Source organism: Erythrolamprus reginae, chromosome 2 (genome assembly GCF_031021105.1).
Source record: "Erythrolamprus reginae isolate rEryReg1 chromosome 2, rEryReg1.hap1, whole genome shotgun sequence".
In the NCBI taxonomy this organism is placed as follows: domain Eukaryota; kingdom Metazoa; phylum Chordata; class Lepidosauria; order Squamata; family Dipsadidae; genus Erythrolamprus; species Erythrolamprus reginae.
In genome coordinates this window covers 133791422-133810938 of record NC_091951.1, presented here as the reverse complement: position 1 = coordinate 133810938, position 19517 = coordinate 133791422, and the positions used below count along the sequence as shown (strand labels likewise).

The 19517-nt window shown below is 38.7% G+C and overlaps 2 protein-coding genes across 5 annotated transcripts in view; both read left to right on the top strand.

The window, feature by feature from the left end:
* The window catches only part of HMMR (hyaluronan mediated motility receptor), a 29553-nt gene extending 26850 nt beyond the window's left edge, over window positions 1-2703 (top strand). The window contains exons 15-16 of the mRNA XM_070739478.1: window positions 1711-1873; window positions 2098-2703. Coding sequence (XP_070595579.1) covers window positions 1711-1873; window positions 2098-2132 — 198 coding nt within the window. The 3' untranslated portion in view covers window positions 2133-2703. The remainder of the gene's footprint in view (window positions 1-1710; window positions 1874-2097) is intronic.
* Window positions 2704-3815: 1112 nt separating this feature from the next.
* MAT2B (methionine adenosyltransferase 2 non-catalytic beta subunit) lies at window positions 3816-13717 on the top strand. 4 transcript variants are annotated; one of them, XM_070739475.1, is made up of 7 exons: window positions 3816-3967; window positions 5732-5926; window positions 6354-6468; window positions 7420-7572; window positions 9032-9225; window positions 11351-11464; window positions 13080-13717. In XM_070739475.1, exons 1-7 carry the CDS (start codon window positions 3905-3907, stop codon window positions 13248-13250), a joined length of 1005 nt encoding a protein of 334 aa, XP_070595576.1. In that variant the 5' UTR covers window positions 3816-3904; the 3' UTR covers window positions 13251-13717. The 4 variants fall into 4 exon arrangements, with proteins under 4 accessions (XP_070595576.1, XP_070595578.1, XP_070595574.1 ...); XM_070739473.1 differs by lacking the exon at window positions 3816-3967 and adding an exon at window positions 4117-5201; XM_070739477.1 differs by lacking the exon at window positions 11351-11464 and having other exon boundaries at window positions 3849-3967.
* Window positions 13718-19517: the final 5800 nt, after the last annotated feature.

The window sequence follows — 19517 nt, the reverse complement described above, 5'->3', positions numbered from 1 at the left end:
ATTGATTCCTATGGGAAAAATGGCTTCTACTTACAAATGTTTCTACTTACGAACCCGGTCATGGAACGAATTGAGTTCGTAAGTAGAGGTACCACTGTATATGCCTGAAACTGGATTGAGGGTGGAAGTGATAATCAAGAGCCATATCTCCTGTATATATATAATATAATAGGACTAGACAAAATTTAGGCTGTTAAAACAGACTCAAAATAAAGCAGTCATTTCTCAGCCTCAAACATAGCTAATTGTGTGCATTCTACAATGAATGTTTTTTCCCCTTTCTTCCCTAGATTTAGTTGATAAGAAAGAAAAACTTTTTGTACTTTGAATGAAAGATTTAGCCACTCCTTTCTGTTGTTGTTGTTGTTATTATTGTTATTGTTATTATTATTATTTGAATTTCTATGCCGCCCCTCTCCGAGGACTCGTGGTGGCTCACAACATATAATACACAAATACAATATCTTAAATCCAATTAATTAATTAAAAATCTAACCCCCCCAAAAAGCATAAAAAAACAATCATTCCATTCACTCAACATTCTCTCAACACATTCATTGTCCAGGAGGCAAGGATCTAATGGTCCCAGGCCTGGTGGCATAAATGAGTCTTCAGACTCTTACAAAAGGCAAGGAGGTTGGAGGCAATATGAATCTCCCGGGGGAACAGATTCCAGATGGCCGGGACCCCCACAGAGAAGGCTCTCCCTCTAGGCCCCACCAAATGCCGCCCCGAGTCTACGGAGAGGGGCGGCATATAAATAAAATAAATAAATAAATAAATGACATTGTCTAGTTGACGCAACCTGGAGAAGGCTGACTCTGTGAGACCTGACCGGTCGCTGGGATTCATGTGGCAGAAGTTGGTCTCAGAGGTATTCTGCTCCCATGCCATGTAGGGCTTTATAGGTCATAACCAACACTTTGAATGGAATTTGGAAACCAATTGGCAACCAATGCAGATCGCGGTGTGTTGGAGAGATATGCACGTGTCTGGGCAAGCCCATGACTGCTCGTGCAGCTGCATTTTGCACAATTTGTAGTTTTTGAACGCTTTTCAAAGGTAGTCCCATGTAGGGAGTATTGCAGTAGTTGAACCTTGAGGTGATAAGGGCATGAGTGAGCAAAGATTCCCTATCTAGATAGGGCCACAACTGGTGCACCAGGTGAACCTGGGAAAACGCCCCCCCCCCTCGCCACAGCTGAAAGATGATATTCTAAAGTCAGCTGTGGATCGAGGAGGACGCCCAAGTTGCAGACCCTTTGAGGGGGTCAAAAGTCCCCCCCTCCCGGGTAATGGATGGACAAATGGAATTGTCCTTGGGAGGCAGTACCCACAGCCACTCCGTCTTGGCGGGGTTGAGTTTGAGCCTGTTGGCACCCATCCAGACCTTTCACTGCTTCACTGAGTGGACATGGGCTGTGTCCATTATATGAACCTTTCTTGTAAATCTAAGCGAATACCTACTCTTGGTTTCTTGCTAATCACAAAGTTTGCACAAACTGTCTCAAAAACATTTGTTTGGATTAGAACATGGCAGTTTTGATATGTGACAAGAGAGATATGACCAATTAAAGATACATGTCATGAGTGTTTGGAACCCTAAATAATATCACTCAGCTTTTTGGTGGAATTGATCAGGGGACATATATTGTCACGTTTGCAATATTTGGAATTTATCTTGTACAGTATTCGGATGTTTTCTTTTAGGACTTATTAAAGTTGCGTGCCCAAGTAGCAAAGGAAAAACAAGCAAGGGAGGACCTCCAAGATGAAATCAATGAAATTCAGGGTGTTAGACGGTTTGATCCTGCTAAAGCTTTTCAGCATCCTAGCAAGGAAAATGTTGCTCCCAAAACACCTTTTAAAGAAAGTGAGTACTTATAACTATCTTCCATCAATATTAACAACTTGGCCTGGGGAATTAGTTTGATGAATACATCAACCAACAGAGTAGCTTTAATGTGTTTATTATTTTAAGCACTATCAATGTATTTATCATTTTATTGATGCTTAATTGGTCAGAAATACAATGAAATTTAAATAATCTGTAATTACAATAATAATTTCAATTAACTTCTCTCATTTAATTAACAGGTAACAGAAACAAAAACCAAGCTGTTCTACACTGATTAAGAACAAATTCACACGAGAGATTAATCTTTCCAAGAAAGTATTGTCCTACTGCCTTATGTGCTCCAATCTATATTTCTACAATAGAAAGTTCTTTTTAAACATATATTTTAATAAAGCATGAAATTAGTACTTTTAAATTATCTAAAACACAAATCACTTCCTTTCTAATCAATTGGGCATAATTATCAAACATTTAAGTAACAGCTTAGTAATTTTTGTAGCGGACTCAGTACATAAGACCTAATTGAAACTTCTTTAGATGTACTGTATACACAGGTTATGTTACATAGTTAAACTTTTGACTTTTGCACAGTATTTTAGAAATTGAAACAGTTGCTTCAATGATCATAAATAGCTCATAGTTGTGGAAGTGGAAGATGTTGTGGAACATGCAGCTCATGTTTTTAAAATTATCATGCTAATTGATATTTTATGCTAATCATCGTGCTAATTAATTAATTGAACAATGTATGATTCTGATGATTTGTCTATATTAGGTTATAATAGTATTTGGTTTTATTATTGGCTTATCCTTTTATTAAAATAAATTTATGAGACTCATAATTACTAGATGCTTTCCTGAATTGTATTTTAGTTTTACAATATGTATTTTTATGTCTTTTAGTTTCCTATTTGTTACCTATGTCAGAACAAAGTGTGGGAAGCCAAACAGCTTCCATCAGCAAAAGAAACAAGGCAATTTTTCCCCATCCTAAATTTGACTACTTTGGGGAGGGAAATTCTTTATTTTCACAATACTGATGATGCTAAGTTTATTATTAACTTCACTGCGCAACTAACTTATTACATTTCCATGTGTTTAACATGTTGAAGGTTGAACTTCTTTGGATATGCACTCAATCAATCAATTTATAGGGCCACCCATCTCAAAAGAAGTTACTCTGGGCAGCAAATGGAAAAAAGCCAGCATAAAAAAACATCAGTAGTGATAATTTCAAACTTGTAATGGCTTGTCTTTCAGATTTTACTGGGCAGTTTCTGAAAGCTAGTTAACACAAAGTAAATTTAGTTTAGTGCTACAAAAATCTTGAGTGCAACCACATTGCAACCTTACTTCAACAGTTTCAGATAAGTAAAAACTAAGTCCATAAGAAATTAGATAGCAATTTCTCTTTCATTTTGGATGTAAAAGAGCTTGCTGGGTTCCTTTTTATCTGTACCTTAAAGCAACCTACTTTGAACTGGATGGCAAGTTTGTGCACGCGGTTTTCTAGGCATATTTTCTATGGTTTTTAGTGCATACCTTTCATTCTGGCTTGGAGAATAAACTAAAGTCTGTCTTGCAGTAGTGTTGCGTTTCACTGACTTAAACAGTGCTTTGGGGCAAGAAAACAAGAAGTAAATTCAGTTCATGGGGAGGCGGGGTCAGGATGTTTTCAGGTTTTGTTTTTCGTCTTGCGGCTCTTAATATTTCTTAGTACAAAATGTATTATAGGTTCCTTGCTACTTTCGTGGGCGGGTGGGGGAGTTTGTTAACCCCCACCCCACCAAGAAGCCAGCAACGCCTTCCTGAAGAAGAAAACTGGATCGGGCTTGCTCTGTGTCTGCCCCCCCCCCCCCCCACTCCCGCTATAGCGCGCGCCGTCCGCACGTCCGCAGTGAGGCTCTCCCTCTGAACCCCGCCTCCCGCGGAGAGAAGGACCAATCGGCGGCTCGGCTGGAGGAAAGGGGAGGGCCTTAGGCGACAGTCGCTGCCACAGTCTTAGCTGAACGCGGGTGGCGGCGTCTACGGACTAAAACCGGAGGGATGGTCGGGTGGGAGAAAGGGCTCCGTATCCATTTTGAGCCGGGAAGCTGCTGGCTCGAGGAGGTGAGGAAGGATCCTCAAGGCTTCGTTCCCCCCCTCCCCTTCTCTTCCTCTCCGCTGCCTTCTTTCCGTAGTAAACAAACTAGCCGCGCCTCCTCGCTCTTCTTCCGGCTCGGCTTTGGCGACGGTTTCCTTTCTCTTGCCTGCGGAGCGGACGACGCCCTGAACGGGTCCTCGGGAAGCTGCAAAATCTTGAGTTGGCTCGCAGATCTTCCTCTGCGCTCCGAGACGGTTTCCTTTCCGTCTTTATATGAGAGTTTTCCTTCCCTGCTCTGAATGTGTTGGATCGGGACGCCCATAATCCCCAGCCAGCACTAGTTACAGCTTGTGTGTGTGTGTGGGGGGGGGGGGGGTGTATTTCAGATCTAGCTTCAGGGTGCCTGGTAGGACGAACGTTTGTAAACATTCTGTGTGGTGGTGGGGGGGAAGCGAGCTTCGGAGGGACTTTCCTAGATCCCGTTAGTCCTGCGTGGGCGGAGAGTTGTTATAAACAAGCCATTCGCACACGTGATGGTTTAAATTTACTGCTCGCTGTTGAATAAAAACTAGCCTATCTTGAGAGGCGAACAGTTAATCTTCAAATGTTCATAAAAATAAATATCCACAGTTCCGTTATCATGGACCTAGTAAAAAAAACCTTTCAGCGGTAATATGCTTCTAATGAAATTCCTAAGAGGGGCTCCCTCCCCCATGTTTACTCTGGGCAGACTTGGAGGCTCTTTCTCTTTTGCCTGAGGTGGGATAGCTCATTTTCATCCCTCCTATAAGAATGCCTTACTTTTTGCCTAGCCTGAAGTAATTCCTAGTTCCAAAGTCACAAAAAGTAAATAAAAATGTTGATTTTATTATATGTCAAGTATTTGAGCTTTTTTTTAACTTCAAGGACAGACCTTGTATTTGTTTAAACTAGTTTAAGTGCTTGATAAGGATATGAAATTCCATTAACCCTTTGCTAATCAGCTACATTTTCAGAGCATTTATACCCTTGCTCCCAAGTTTACATGAAACCCCAGACAAATGTAGGGATCAACAAAAGCAAGATAGAACTTGCTGTAAGATCTAGCAATCTAAAAAAGATGAGTCATGAAAGGAGGAAAAAAGTAAAGAAAAATACTTCTTAGTATCAATGTTCAATTCCAAAGCTATTCTTTATAAGCAATTGAAATTACAATTACTGATCAGCTATAATTTCAGAAACCTGCTAAAATCATTGATTGGAATGAAAGACAAAACTTTGGTAGGACTTCTGTTTCTCTTTTCTGTCTTTAAAGAATCTTGATAGAAAAACCACTGGTTGATAGGTAAAGAAAAGTAATTTTGTATTATTTCATTATTTAAAAAACATAACCCGTCTTGGAAAGATTTTGTCTTGACAGTTTAAATTAAAATAAAAAGAATACATATTTTTTAAATTAACGATTTTGTAGATATCAATTTCAATCATATGCAATGAAAAGTTATTTATTATATGTTATCTGTCTGAATGTGTGTTAGCACTTAAACTAATATGACTCATATTAATTTGATCCTTTTGTAACTTCATCCACTTGGGGGTGGAAATGTATACAGTATAGTACATTATCTTTGTTATTTGAACTTTATTTACCACACAGATTGTTATTTCAGCTGCTATTCTGTGGCTAAAGTTCAATTGAATGTGTAAAAATAAGGGAAAGAGATATGCAGAAGGAACGTGCAAGAGTTCTGGGAAAAACACTGATAATTTTATATGACTATAGAGCATATTTTCTTTCTTTCTTTTTTTAGGAAGATGTTGATATCCCAAATAGACGTGTCCTAATAACTGGTGCCACTGGACTCCTTGGCAGAGCTGTTTATAAAGAATTTAAAGCAAATCATTGGCATACTCTTGGCTGTGGCTATAGTAGAGCTCGACCTTTGTTTGAACAAGTTAATCTTTTAGATTCTGCTGCTATTCATAGTGTAATCCAAGATTTTCAGGTGAGAATTTTTAAAGGAAAGGAAATATTTCTTATATTGTTTAGAATTGCTCCATAATTTAACTGGTTTACCTAAATACTAGCATATCCTATTCATTATGTAGCATGAATATTCTGCTTTTGAACAACTGGGTCTTTTTTAATCTTTTAATTAGAATAAAATGATACTGAATTTATTAAAAGTAGGGTTATATTGCTAGAATTCTTTACTTCATGTTGTATATTTGAAATTTTTTGGAATGGAGCAAGAATATAAAGATGCTAAACAGCAAAAGCATTTTGGAAGGATAAATATTGTATACATTCTAGAGTATCTCAGGTAAATTAGTCATTCAGCAATATAACAAAGTTTTAGGTTGATAAAGTATATATAAATGAAAGTTCAGTAGTCCTCTTTGAATGAACTTATTCATATGTATATATTCCAGCCTCATGTGATAATACATTGTGCAGCTGAGAGAAGGCCAGATATTGTAGACAGTCAACCAGATGCTGCTGCTCAGCTCAATGTGACTGCTTCAGGAATTATAGCAAAAGAAGCAGGTAAGAAATTTAAAAAATAAGATTAAATTATTATCTTCTATATTTTAAGTGTAGATAGTTCAACCAGTGCTGAAGAATTTCTGTCATTTAATGTTTCATAACATGGTTTGTTAAAAGAGGATCTACTGATTGCTCTTTTAAATAAAGGTCTTTGGTATAATTCAGCAAATTTCTAAATGGTATAATTTACTGAAGAACTGAAAGCGCTCTACATGGGGTTACCCTTGAAGTGTGTTCGGAGACTGCAGATAGTCCAGAATGCAGTCGCGTGAGCCGTTATGGGTGTACCTCGGTATACCCATATAACACCAACGCTCCGCATGCTGCATTGGCTACTGATTAGTCTCCAGGAACAATTCAAGGTATTGGTTATTACCTTTAAAGTTCTACATTTATGGGACCATCTCCTGCCGCATACCTCCCAGGGACCAATAAGATCTCACAGGGTTGGCCTTCTCCAGGTCCTGTTGACTAAGCAATGCAGATTGGCAGGATCGTGAGGGAGGACCTTCTCTGTTTCTGCCCCCCCCCCCCCAATGTCCGTACTGTTCCTACCCTGCTGGCCTTCCGAAAGGCTATGAAGACCTGGTTTTGCCAGCAGGCCTGGTTAGCATAAATATTACATTTGCCACGGCCGAATTGTGTATTAGTGGTACGCATATCTGTTGATTGGACTGTTTTCCTTGTGGGTTTTTATAATGGGGTTTTTATTGTTTTAATATTTATTTTTTTATTTATTTTTATATTATTGTATTTGACTTCTATGCCACCCACTCCCAATGGGACTAAGGGCGGCTTACAACAATATTTTTTTTATATTACTGTAAGCCACCCTGAGTCCTATTGGGAGAGGGTGGCATAGAAGTCAAATTATAAATAAATAGATAAATAAATGGATAAATAAATAATAAATATTCTCATTTAATTATGAGAAATGTCTTTCAAATTTAGCTCAAGCGGAAGCATTTTTGATCTACATAAGTACAGACTATGTATTTGATGGAACAAACCCTCCATACAAGGAGAATGATGTACCAAATCCTTTAAATCTCTATGGCAAAACCAAACTAGAAGGTGAAAGAGCAGTTTTCAAAAACAATGAAGGTAAGTTTATTTTTGAGTACACATTTCTCCTTCTCTCTTTTATTGTTTTACAGCAGTGAGATACAACAAAAACAATAAATGGTAATATTACAATAAAAAGATGTATATTATTGTGGTTAAAATGAGCTAAGAAGAAAGGAAGGGAAAATACAAATAATTAATACAAAACTAGCTCAGGCCTTAGACACCTAGACCATATCAAAATGTATTTTGACGTATTTTTAATAAGATTTGAAAGAGGATTCACAAATCAATCACTTGAACTCATTGACAACTAGAATGGTAATTAACATCTAATTCATAAGATGTTTCACCTGGATGAAAATGTCTTCAAAGAAAAAACAAGTTCATTTGCCTGTTGAAAAAGTATCTTTGGAACAACCACGACCTGGATGACTAAGAATTTCCATAAATTTACATATGCACTTTGGAATGAACACTCTTCAAATGGTGTGAGGATTTTTTCCCAGGGGAAAAAAATTAGATTATAGAACCATTTGAATTTTAGTTTAAGTTGCAGATAACACAGACACTTATCTCCAACAGCCTGCGCCTGTCTTCAACAATGAAGGGATACAAGCAGAAAACATCCTGCATCCAAGAAGGCCCAATATCCATTTGCACTACTCAGGTGACCCTGAGGACAGGGATAAACCTCCAGGTGGCCTCAACAACTCTGTAAAAGAATGAAAATGCCCAGTAGTCTTCAAGCAATATAAATACATTAATTTTCCACAAACAGTTAGAGCTGAAGAAACTTCTTGGATGAGAAGTGAAACCATGTTTTCAAAGAAAAAACAAGGAAGTCCAATTTCCTCTTGAAAAAGCACCTTTGGGAAAACCATGACCTGGATGACTGCGGATCTCCATAGACTTTTTGCTAGTTGGATGTGCACATAAGAATCAGCTTGCTATGTTCTTAAGGAAACATTTTAAGGGATAAAAAAATGCTACCTAAGTATATTATGGCTAAGTGAAAATTAAAGGAAACAAGCTCTGGATGAGTTGTGCATTATATAAAAAAGAGAAAGAGAAAGGGGAAAGGCTGAATTAAATGAGCAGTTGCAAAGACTATATTTTGAATTTTTAAATGATGTTTCTTGCATATGTTTCAAAACCTGTTGAATTTACAAGTCATGTTGGTCATTTTCTCAGGTATTATTACATTAAGAATACTGCATTACGAGATATTTTATTGTCAAAGTTATGGGGGGAAAAGCTGTCTAAAGTAGATTTTGACAGTTAAAATTATTCCAGAAACATTGCCAGAAGCAGTTTTGAAGTAGTTTCCAGCCCTTTTTTGTTGTTCCTTATGTAAAATAATTTGGCCTGTCCCATTTAAATCTGTTCCTTTCCCATTTTTTTCCCAATTGGTGTGAAATTTAGAACATGCTGGGCAATTGTGTGCATACGTATTTTGATTTGTACAACATTTCTGGCTTTTCTATCTTTTCTCTAGGTGCTGCCATCCTTAGAATCCCTATTTTATATGGCGAAGTTGAAAAGTTGGAAGAGAGTGCTGTGACAATTCTGTTTGATAAGGTGCAATTCAATAACAAATCAGCCAATATGGACCACTGGCAGCAAAGGTTTCCAACATATGTCAAAGATGTAGCCATTGTTTGTCGACAGCTAGCTGAGAGGAGAAGGGTGGTAAGAACTTTCTTATAATGTATTATATCAAAGTTTGAAGCATTGATTCATATGTGCAATGTCTAGTTATAATTTTTTTATGTATTTGAAGTTTCAAAAATACATGCAGACTTCCTAGAACTGATAATAATGTCTATCTGATTATAGTGCAATATGAACAATACAATAAAATTCTGATTAAAACATGTAGGATACTTGTACAAGATCACAAGGTTAAAATTTTTGATGCAATGTATGATACTATAGTTAAAATTGTGATAATAGGTAAATAGGGATTCTATGGTGGCAAAATAGAGGGTTTTTTATGCTTTGTAAGACAAAAAGAGAGAAAGGTGGCATACAAAACTAAATAATAATATCATCATCATCATCATGCTTATGTGAAAACCCCCCACAAATGATTCAACATTTTAAACAAAAGTCACTTTTGTTAACAACTCCTTCCTGTGTGTCTCTATACATTCTGTATTTCTTTGCCAGCTTTGAAACATTTTTAAAAAAGAAATAGCTGAACACCTGTCTTTCTGATGTTTGTTATACAGTGGTCCCTCGATCATCGCGAGGGTTCCGTTCCAGGACCCCTCGCGATGATCGATTTTTCGCGAAGTAGCGGTGCGGAAGTAAAAACACCATCTGCGCATGCGCAGATGGTGTTTTTACTTCCACCGCAGCAGCGAGGAGCCGAAGATTGGGGTTTCCCCGCCGCCTCGCTGCTGCTGCTTATCCGCGTGCGCGCCGCCGGGGCTTCCCCCACCCACCCGGTTAGTGTTGTTGCTTCCCAGCTGGGAAGCGGGCCTCGCGCGCGCGCCGCCGGGGCTTCCCCCACCCACCCGGTTGCTGTTGTTGCTTCCCAGCTGGGAAGCGGACCTCGCGCGCGCGCCGCCGGGGCTTCCCCCACCCACCCGGTTGCTGTTGTTGCTTCCCAGCTGGGAAGCGGACCTCGCGCGCGCGCCGCCGGGGCTTCCCCCACCCACCCGGTTGCTGTTGTTGCTTCCCAGCTGGGAAGCGGGCCTCGCGCGCGCGCCACCGGGGCTTCCCCCACCCACCCGGTTGCTGTTGTTGCTTCCCAGCTGGGAAGCGGGCCTCGCGCGCGCGCCGCCGGGGCTTCCCCCACCCACCCGGTTGCTGTTGTTGCTTCCCAGCTGGGAAGCGGACCTCGCGCGCGCGCCGCCGGGGCTTCCCCCACCCACCCGGTTGCTGTTGTTGCTTCCCAGCTGGGAAGCGGGCCTCGCGCGCGCGCCGCCGGGGCTTCCCCCACCCACCCGGTTGCTGTTGTTGCTTCCCAGCTGGGAAGCGGACCTCGCGCGCGCGCCGCCGGGGCTTCCCCCACCCACCCGGTTGCTGTTGTTGCTTCCCAGCTGGGAAGCGGACCTCGCGCGCGCGCGCCGCCGGGGCTTCCCCCACCCACCCGGTTGCTGTTGTTGCTTCCCAGCTGGGAAGCGGGCCCCGTGCGCGCGCCCACGCCGTTGCTCGCGCCACTTACCAGGGCAAGAGGGGGAAGACCCAGGGGAAGCCGCTCAGCCCGGTGGGGAAACTCCACCATCTACGCATGCGTGGCCATAGAAAAAAAAGGGCACGCATGCGCAGATGGTGTTGTTTACTTCCGGGTTGAAAACTCGCGATATAGCGTTTAGCGAACATCGAGATCGCGAAACTCGAGGGATCACTGTATTTATGAAGTTTCCTGCTATCAATCTAAATGCTGTGTGTTCAGGAGCTGTATTCATTCCACACTTAAAACATCAGATAATTCTAAGATTAAACTTTTAATATTCAGATAGCTCACTGAGATTTTTTTTTATTACATCATATTAATGCAGCTTAGAGTTCTTGAAGTTATGTGTAACCATAACAACAAAAACAGTTGTAAAACAACCATAACTGTTCTTTTGGAGAAGACACTGAGTTTTTTCTAGTAACACTATTGTGTACGAAATAACATGTCTGAGTTTAATTCATATATAAGTATTATATTATGTAGCATAAAAATATGTTCTAATCAAAAAATAGTACATTGAATTAAATGCTGCTTCTGATATTATTTAGTGGCTTCCCACAAAGTTTGTAATTTATATTCCCCTTCCTGGAAATGAATTCAAATTGTATGTGTTTGTTGATTTTCAAGGATCCATCGATTAAGGGAACATTCCATTGGTCTGGTAATGAACAGATGACAAAGTTTGAAATGGCACGTGCCATGGCTGATGCTTTCAATCTTCCTAGTAGCCACTTAAGACCAGTAAGTAATAATCGGAATGACTCAACTTGTAGTTGGTAAACATTTGGCATTTGTATACTGATATGAATTGTTCTTCATTTAATGGAATTTTGAAATTAATAATTCAATTATTTGATCTTCCTTTGGCTCTTTGGGAAGCAATGTTTGTTTTTGTCCCTGCAATTTTAAATGGTAACCTTAGAGCAATGTAACTCAAAAATTTCATCTGTAATTAAGATGGTATTTGGAAAGGAGGAAAATTTGCTTTTTGATTATAGTTTCTCATAACTTAGTGAGTGACTATCTGAATTGTCCTTTTATGTTGCTTTTTATGTAAACACTCTGTCAAGCCTGGAAGCCATCTTGGGCATTAGATCTTCAGGCCTGCCACATTTAATATTGTGGGAAACTAGGAAGGGGGATTGTATGGTACCTGGAAGGGTGTGGTTGGAATAGTGCATTGATTGGCTCATGCGATGGTCCTTGGAGAGGGGCGGCATATAAATCTAATAAATAAAATAAATAAATATGGGTGCTGGGGCAGGGACTTGGACTTTCTTTCAGATGGGGAAAATGTGGTAGCTTTCAGATTCAGGTTTTTGCCAGATTTGCCAGATATGACATCTCTAATAAAATGGAACATTGAGGAATGCTTAAGCTTGGCGTCTTGTTCAGGGTTTTACTTGGAACCCTGACATTAACCTGAATCTGACACATTCACTAATAAATGATTGCATGAAAGAAAGTGCAAGGAATTCTAGGCACCTGAGGGTTTGGAAAATTAGAAAAGAAATATTTTAAATTATATCAAATTCATTGAATCTAAAAATGAATTCCTCTATGTCTCTTCTGTCTACCTTTAGTTTCCTAGTAAAGTAAAAATGTAAGCTAGAGGTAGAACTCAACAACCACAATTGAGCCCAAAGGTTCTGTTGCTAAGCAAGACTGTGGTTAAGTAAATTCTGGCCCATTTTACGACCTTGTCACAATTATTAAGTGAATCACTGTAGTTCTTAAGTTAGAAACACTATTGTTAAGTGAATCTGGCTTCCCCATTAACTTTGCTTGTCAGAAGGTTGCAAAACGTGACATGACACCGAGACGCTGCAAGCGTCATAAATATAAACCAGTTGCCATATGTCCAAATGTTTGCGAAACCACGAGGATGCTGTAACAGTCATAAATACAGTAAACAGTCATGTCACTTTTTCCAGTACTGTTATAACTTTGAATGGTCCTTAAATGAATGGTTGTAAGTCGAGCACACAACCTGTAGCAACTTTTGCTCTATTTTGCTCTTCTTTTTCAGAAGACACAAATGACTAATGTCTGTATGCATCTTTGATTCAGTGACTAAAACTTGATAGATGATGATGATGATGATGATTATTATTATTATTAATTAGACTTATATGCCGCCCCTTTCTGAGGACCCAGAGCAGATGTTTTGGTAGTTAACCTGTGATTCTGTTTTGCACTTTTTGCAGATTTCAGGATTCATTGATGATATTACAATATTATAGTATGAGAGAGAAAAGTGGTTTGGGGATGGGAGAGAGAGAGGAACCTTAGAAACAACTGCATTTCAATATTGTTTTATTCTGAACAATAAGTACATTGATCTTTTAAATTAAAGATTACAGATAGCCCAGTGCTGGGTGCTCCTCGTCCTCAGAATGCTCAGCTTGACTGTTCCCGTCTTCTGATGTTGGGCATTGGTCATCATACTCCATTTCAGGTTGCAATCAAGGAATCACTTTGGCCTTTCCTCACTGACAAGAGATGGAGACAGACAGTGTTCCACTAGCTTGTAAATATTTTAGTGTAAGTATGGTACATGACGCACTTTTTTTAAAAGGGGAGAAAGAATAGTTTTGTATTCAACATTCTGTGTTTCAGGTTGAATCAGGTAAAAAAATATGGTCTTGCACTAGTGAAATTGTAAGAAGTGTTGATAAAAAAATTAACCTTGTTTGAAGCTGTTAATATATGTTTATGTTAACCACTGGCTTATCATAAATATCTAGTGATCTACAATTATTGCAGTCCTTAGTAACATGGAGGGAGACTGTTTCCTCACCTGTAATTTTCTGTTAAAATTGTTGGATAGAATTTCTCTTGGCATTTATTTTCTTGATTATTATAAATAAACATTGTAATGCAGAACTTCAATGTTTTCCAAAAGCAATTTGAAATTAAAATAAAAAAGCACTGGAACTGTTTTAGATATGATTAAAAAATTCTAATAAAATAAAAGTTTATTTTTGTTTGGAATGAATGTGTACTTATACTTTCCATTTTTACACATTATACTTACTGCCTCTTGAAACTCCAGCACTTCATTAAACAGTTCACATCCCTTTATCAATAATGCTGTTGTATATGCACACTGAAGTGTATTAACTGATGTTATTTATTATGTCACAAAAGTACAGTTCCCTGCACTTTAGTTATAATATTTGAAAGCAATAAAATGCTGAAAACTATTCAAAGAAATATTCATTAAATTCCAAATAATTTGCAGAATTTTACTTTTATTTTCAGGTAGTGACATCATTAAGTAGTACATTATAATATTATAAAAGGCAAAATCTAAAGAATGCAAGTACTTAAATGGAATTTGGAATTCATATCCACTTTAAGTTTACTCTTTAAATCAAATATGGTATTTTAATCTTAGTAACGGGAATATTATTTACAAGTACTGTATTCTTCTAAAACGTAACAATGTATGTGCTGTCACATACATTGTGACAGCACTTTTGTGTTACTACTACCAAGGTAATGCACCCAAGTGGGGGGAAATGCTTGTTCCTATGACTTTTTCTTCAAAATATGCTAGAATGGCAATCTAATTAATAAAATAATTTGAGGTGTTTGGGCTTCATTTCTTTCACATTTAAAATATTGCTTTTATTTGAAGTCTTGCTAATGCTTTGCTAAATTGAAAATATAAAATTAAATAACTATCATTAATATAATAGATAATGGTAAAGGTTGCCCCTATCCATTTGTCTCTGGGGTCAGTGCTCATCTCCATTACTTAGCCAAGGTAGCCAATGTTGTCTGTAGACATTTCCATGGTCATGTGGTCAGCATGATATAGTGCAGAGTGTGCAGCGAAACATGGAACACTTACCTTCAAACCAAATGTTGCCTATTTATCTACTTGCATTTTCATGCTTTCAAACTGCTAGGTGGATATGAGCTGGGGAAATAAAGTGAACTCAACCTTTGCCCAACACTCGAACCTAGGCTGTCAGCTTTCCAACAGACATTCAGCTTAACCATTCATCCATAGTCCCATCACTAATATAATAAACATGTTATATTTATTGAAAAATCTCTTATGGGAATTAGAAGCATATTTCTTAAACGTGGAAGGAATTACAAGCATATATATTAGAATTTAATAGATATTTTAGTGTTTTAAAATACAGAATGTAGAGAATACACGTTTTTACATGTACACAAATTCTACATGGCATTCCGAATGTGTTCTTATAAGAGTTCTCTTTTTATAGAACTTATTAAGGAATTTTAAAAATAAAATGAAAAGTTTGTTCATTTATGAGAACTCAACAGACCACACCAAGCTCTTAGAGCAACAAAGCATTTCCTGGTGCTAATATACTCAGAACAATTTAAATATTTTTTGAAATTTATTAACAAAAATATTAGGGAATCATAAAAGAAAACTAGAAATTACTGGTTTATCACTTGAAACAACAAAACTCAGAACGTTTTATCCCTGCAGTTCAGGCTGATGATGGACAGTTATTTACTGAAACAAAATCTATTTTATGGTATTTGTATTAACTTATATCGATTCGGGATTCTGGTAACTGCACAAGAAGTTATCAATTTCCTGAGAAGTACCGAAGAGATTTCTTGGCATGATAAAATTAAATAAATAAAACTTCACATTGCAAGAAATCATAGAAATTTGGCAATCTGTGAAGCTGGGGAAAGACCTCAAATCGGATGGATTTCCAAATGAATACAGACTTATTGGCACCTACAGAGTTAGATATCTATAATAATCTTTATGTTCTATGTTATCATTTTACGCTCCAACAAGATACACACACTAGTTCAATACTTTTGCTTGATGTGAATGCTAAAATAGCCTTCCTATCCACAAGGCTATATCAAGTATAATTTAGCCACATGAATCTGGATTTATAAAAAAAAAAATAGGCAAGAACTGAACATTCATCTGGTGATTAATATGCGTATTGTAGCTGATGGAATTAGTTATTTTATTTTTCTTTCATATCAAAGGAAGGTTTTTAAAATGATATAAATAAAATTAAAGGTTAAAGTGGTTTTTTTGTTGTTGTTCATTGAATTACAGTTGGGTGTCTTTACCCAAAAGCTAGAGTTATTAAGAATGGAATTGTTTTTCAAACTTTCAAATTATATTGTGGCATCTTAAGGACGCACTTTGTTTCTTAATTTTCAATTTGTTTCCTGAACTATTGGCTTCTTTGGATAGCTATTTTTAATATCCTAAGGGTATTCAACAATGAATATAAATTATTATTATGTGCTGATGCTATCCTTGGTAACTATGCAGTGTCATTACCAAAATCTTATAGAAGTCCTATAGTGATACGATTATTACGATTACTTATACTGTTAACTGGAACAAGGCTAGTTTGCCTTTGGCAGCTTGTCTATGAATTACTGTCCCCTACACGGGAAGAAACCCGAATATACCAAGACCGTCATACCTGTACCCGTGAAAATCTACAAAAACAAATTTTATATATATATGTAGATTGTTCTGAGTTCGGGTTTTGCCCCGTGTAATATTTTGAGTGTCTATGCGACGTTTCGGTGAAATCACATTCACCATCATCAGGCTGAAGTTTCAAGCTTCGTGCTGTTGTAAAAATCTACGAAAACAAATATATATATATATATATATGTGAATGATGAGGCAGCAGCCATCTCGATCACCGGAACATAGAAACTTTAATAAAACCACTTAGCTTTCGTTAGCGTGCTGCTAACTTCGTCAGAGTTTTAAAATGCCGTGGGAGACAAACATCTTTATAAAGCATTACTCAGTCTGCTCATTGCCCGTGTCACGGGGCCACACCCTTCCCTCCCCCCTGCGGTAAGCCTAATTGTGGGTTTAATCCTGCTGGCTAAAGGGAGATCTACCTCTTTTGCTCGTGTTTGTTGCCTTTTTCCCTCCCCAAGGGAGGGGGTGGAATTGTGAGGCTTAATCCTGCTGGCTGTAGGGAGACCTGCCGCTTTTACTCGTGTCTGTTGCCTTTTTCCCTCCCCAAGGGAGGGGGTGGAGTTGTGAGGCAATGCTTCGGAGGTGTTTGGTATTCCTTTCTTCCCCCCATTGTCGTTGTTACTTTTTATAATGGTACATGTCTGCTCTTGCAATTTTTTTACCCATGTCTACACTGTAGACCTAGGACGAGGACATGGGTAAAAAAATTGCAAGAGCAGACATGTACCATTATAAAAAGTAACAACGACAATGGGGGGAAGAAAGGAATACCAAACGCCTCCGAAGCATTGCCTCACAACTCCACCCCCTCCCTTGGGGAGGGAAAAAGGCAACAGACACGAGTAAAAGCGGCAGGTCTCCCTACAGCCAGCAGGATTAAGCCTCACAATTCCACCCCCTCCCTTGGGGAGGGAAAAAGGCAACAAACACGAGCAAAAGAGGTAGATCTCTCTTTAGCCAGCAGGATTAAACCCACAATTAGGCTTACCGCAGGGGGGAGGGAAGGGTGTGGCCCCGTGACACGGGCAATGAGCAGACTGAGTAATGCTTTATAAAGATGTTTGTCTCCCACGGCATTTTAAAACTCTGACGAAGTTAGCAGCACGCTAACGAAAGCTAAGTGGTTTTATTAAAGTTTCTATGTTCCGGTGATCGAGATGGCTGCTGCCTCATCATTCACGTATGTACCTGGAACTCGCATTTTTAGGACTATTCTTGATATATATATATATATATATATATATATATATATATATATATATATATATATATACACACACACACACACACACACACACACACACACACACACATATATATATATATATATATATGACGGTCTTGGTATATTCGGGTTTCTTCCCGTGTAGGATTTGGACATCTCTGGTGACGTTTCGACGACGTCCCACTCGTCATCTTCAGGCTGGTGTTTCTGTCCTTGTTCTCAGGCGAACACTGCGAGACCTGAGCTGCCTTCCTTCTATAAATACTGGTGGCTGGGTGTGGTTTGATGGCTCAGCAATTGCCTGCTGTGTAGAAACTTCCTGGTGAGTCAGTGGGGTAACAATTGGGGTCGTTGATGTAGCTGAGGTATGCTGATTAGTTAATGGTTGTAGATTAGGCGTGATATCCTGAGTAGTTGGAACTTGCAGGCTACTTGATTGCTTTACAATGTGTGTTCTGAGTCTGGTTTCTATGGCTGGGATACGTTTGAGGGCTGGTTTCCAGATGTCTGGTAAGCGAGAGGTATCCCGCTTGTTCATATTTTGGGGGTGTTTTTCTATCTCGATGGCTTCCATGATTATTCTTTTGCTGTAGTGTTCTGTTTTGGAAATTAATTTGGTACTGTCAAAATCAATTTCATGTCCTGTAGTTTTGAAGTGTTGGAAAAGGGAGGAGGTTTTTTCTTTTTTCTTTAATGCATTCTTATGTTCTGCAACACGTGCATTTACTCTCCTGTTCGTTTGTCCAATATATGTGGCTGGGCAGATTTTACACGGTATTTGATAAACTCCCTGGTTTTCTAGTTGGATATTGTCTTTCGGGTTTCTTAGGATGTTGGCTATTTTTTTATCTGTACCAAAGGCTGTCTTGATGTGTTTGTGGAGAATTTTACTGATTTTATCTGTAGTGCCTTTGATGTAAGGGAGGAGGGCGATGCCATTGTCCTGTTCTGTGTCTTGGTTCTTGGGGGGTGTCTCTTTTTGGATTAAGTTGTTGATTGCCTCTCTTTGGAATCCATTGGAAATTAATACATTTGTGAGACTGTGTAATTCAGGTTCCAGGTGGTCTTTGTCGGCTAGGCGTTTGGTTCTGGAAATGAGGGTCTTGGCTACGGAATTGATCTGTGCGGGGTGGTGGTGGGATTTTGCGTTCAAGTAGCGGTTGGTGTGTGTCTTCTTCTGGTAGAAGACACCCAGCCACCAGTATTTATAGAAGGAGGCAGCTCAGGTCTCGCAGTGTTCGCCTGAGAACAAGGACAGAAACACCAGCCTGAAGATGACGAGTGGGACCTCGTCGAAACTTCGCCAGAGATTTCCAAATCCTACACGGGAAGAAACCCGAATATACCAAGACCGTCATACCTGTACCCGTGAAAATCTACAAAAACACACACACACACACACACACACACACACACACACACACACACACACACACACACACACATATATATATATATATATATATATATATATATATATATATATATATATAATGTTTTTAGCTGTGATGTTCCTTCAATATACAAATATTTTTGGAGGGAGGAATGAGATTTGTATCCCCTTCTTTTTAGAGACCATGGTGGCACAATGGTTAGAATGCGGTACTGCTAATTCCAGGAGTTCAGTTCTGTGCGGCTCAAGATTGACTCAGCCTTCTGTCCTTTCAAAGTCAGTAAAATGAGGCCCCAGATTGTTAACTTTGTAAACTGCTTAGACAGGACTGTAAAAACACTATGAAGTGGTATATAAATCTAAGTGCTATTCCTACCAGTATTTGCTGTATGTAACCGTCCTGAAACCTTATCAGTATCAGGTCGCAGGTACATTAAATAGGGCTGTTCATTTCCCAGTTGGAAGCTGCTATGGACATTTGGGTGTAAATAGGTTAGTAAATATATTTTTCATACAGAATAAAGTGAAAAAAATCATGCTGGGGAATAAGCCACATTTGAAGGTAGTGGGGAAATTGTTTTAGCAGAATATTTGAATTAAACAAGCTAACCACACTTCAGATAAATCAATTCATAATTCATAAAGATTGCTTTGACAATGCAGAGAGGCTGAGTATTGAATATGATTTATCTTTAATATTCCC

Coding starts and splice junctions, on each gene's coding strand:
- MAT2B (XM_070739473.1), top strand. CDS start 5,091: ATGTTCAATTCCAAAGCTATTCTTTATAAGCAATTGAAATTACAATTA. Junction 5,202..5,731: donor GAATGAAAGACAAAACTTTG/GTAGGACTTCTG, acceptor TTCTTTTTTTAG/GAAGATGTTGATATCCCAAA. Junction 9,226..11,350: donor TAGCTGAGAGGAGAAGGGTG/GTAAGAACTTTC, acceptor TTGATTTTCAAG/GATCCATCGATTAAGGGAAC.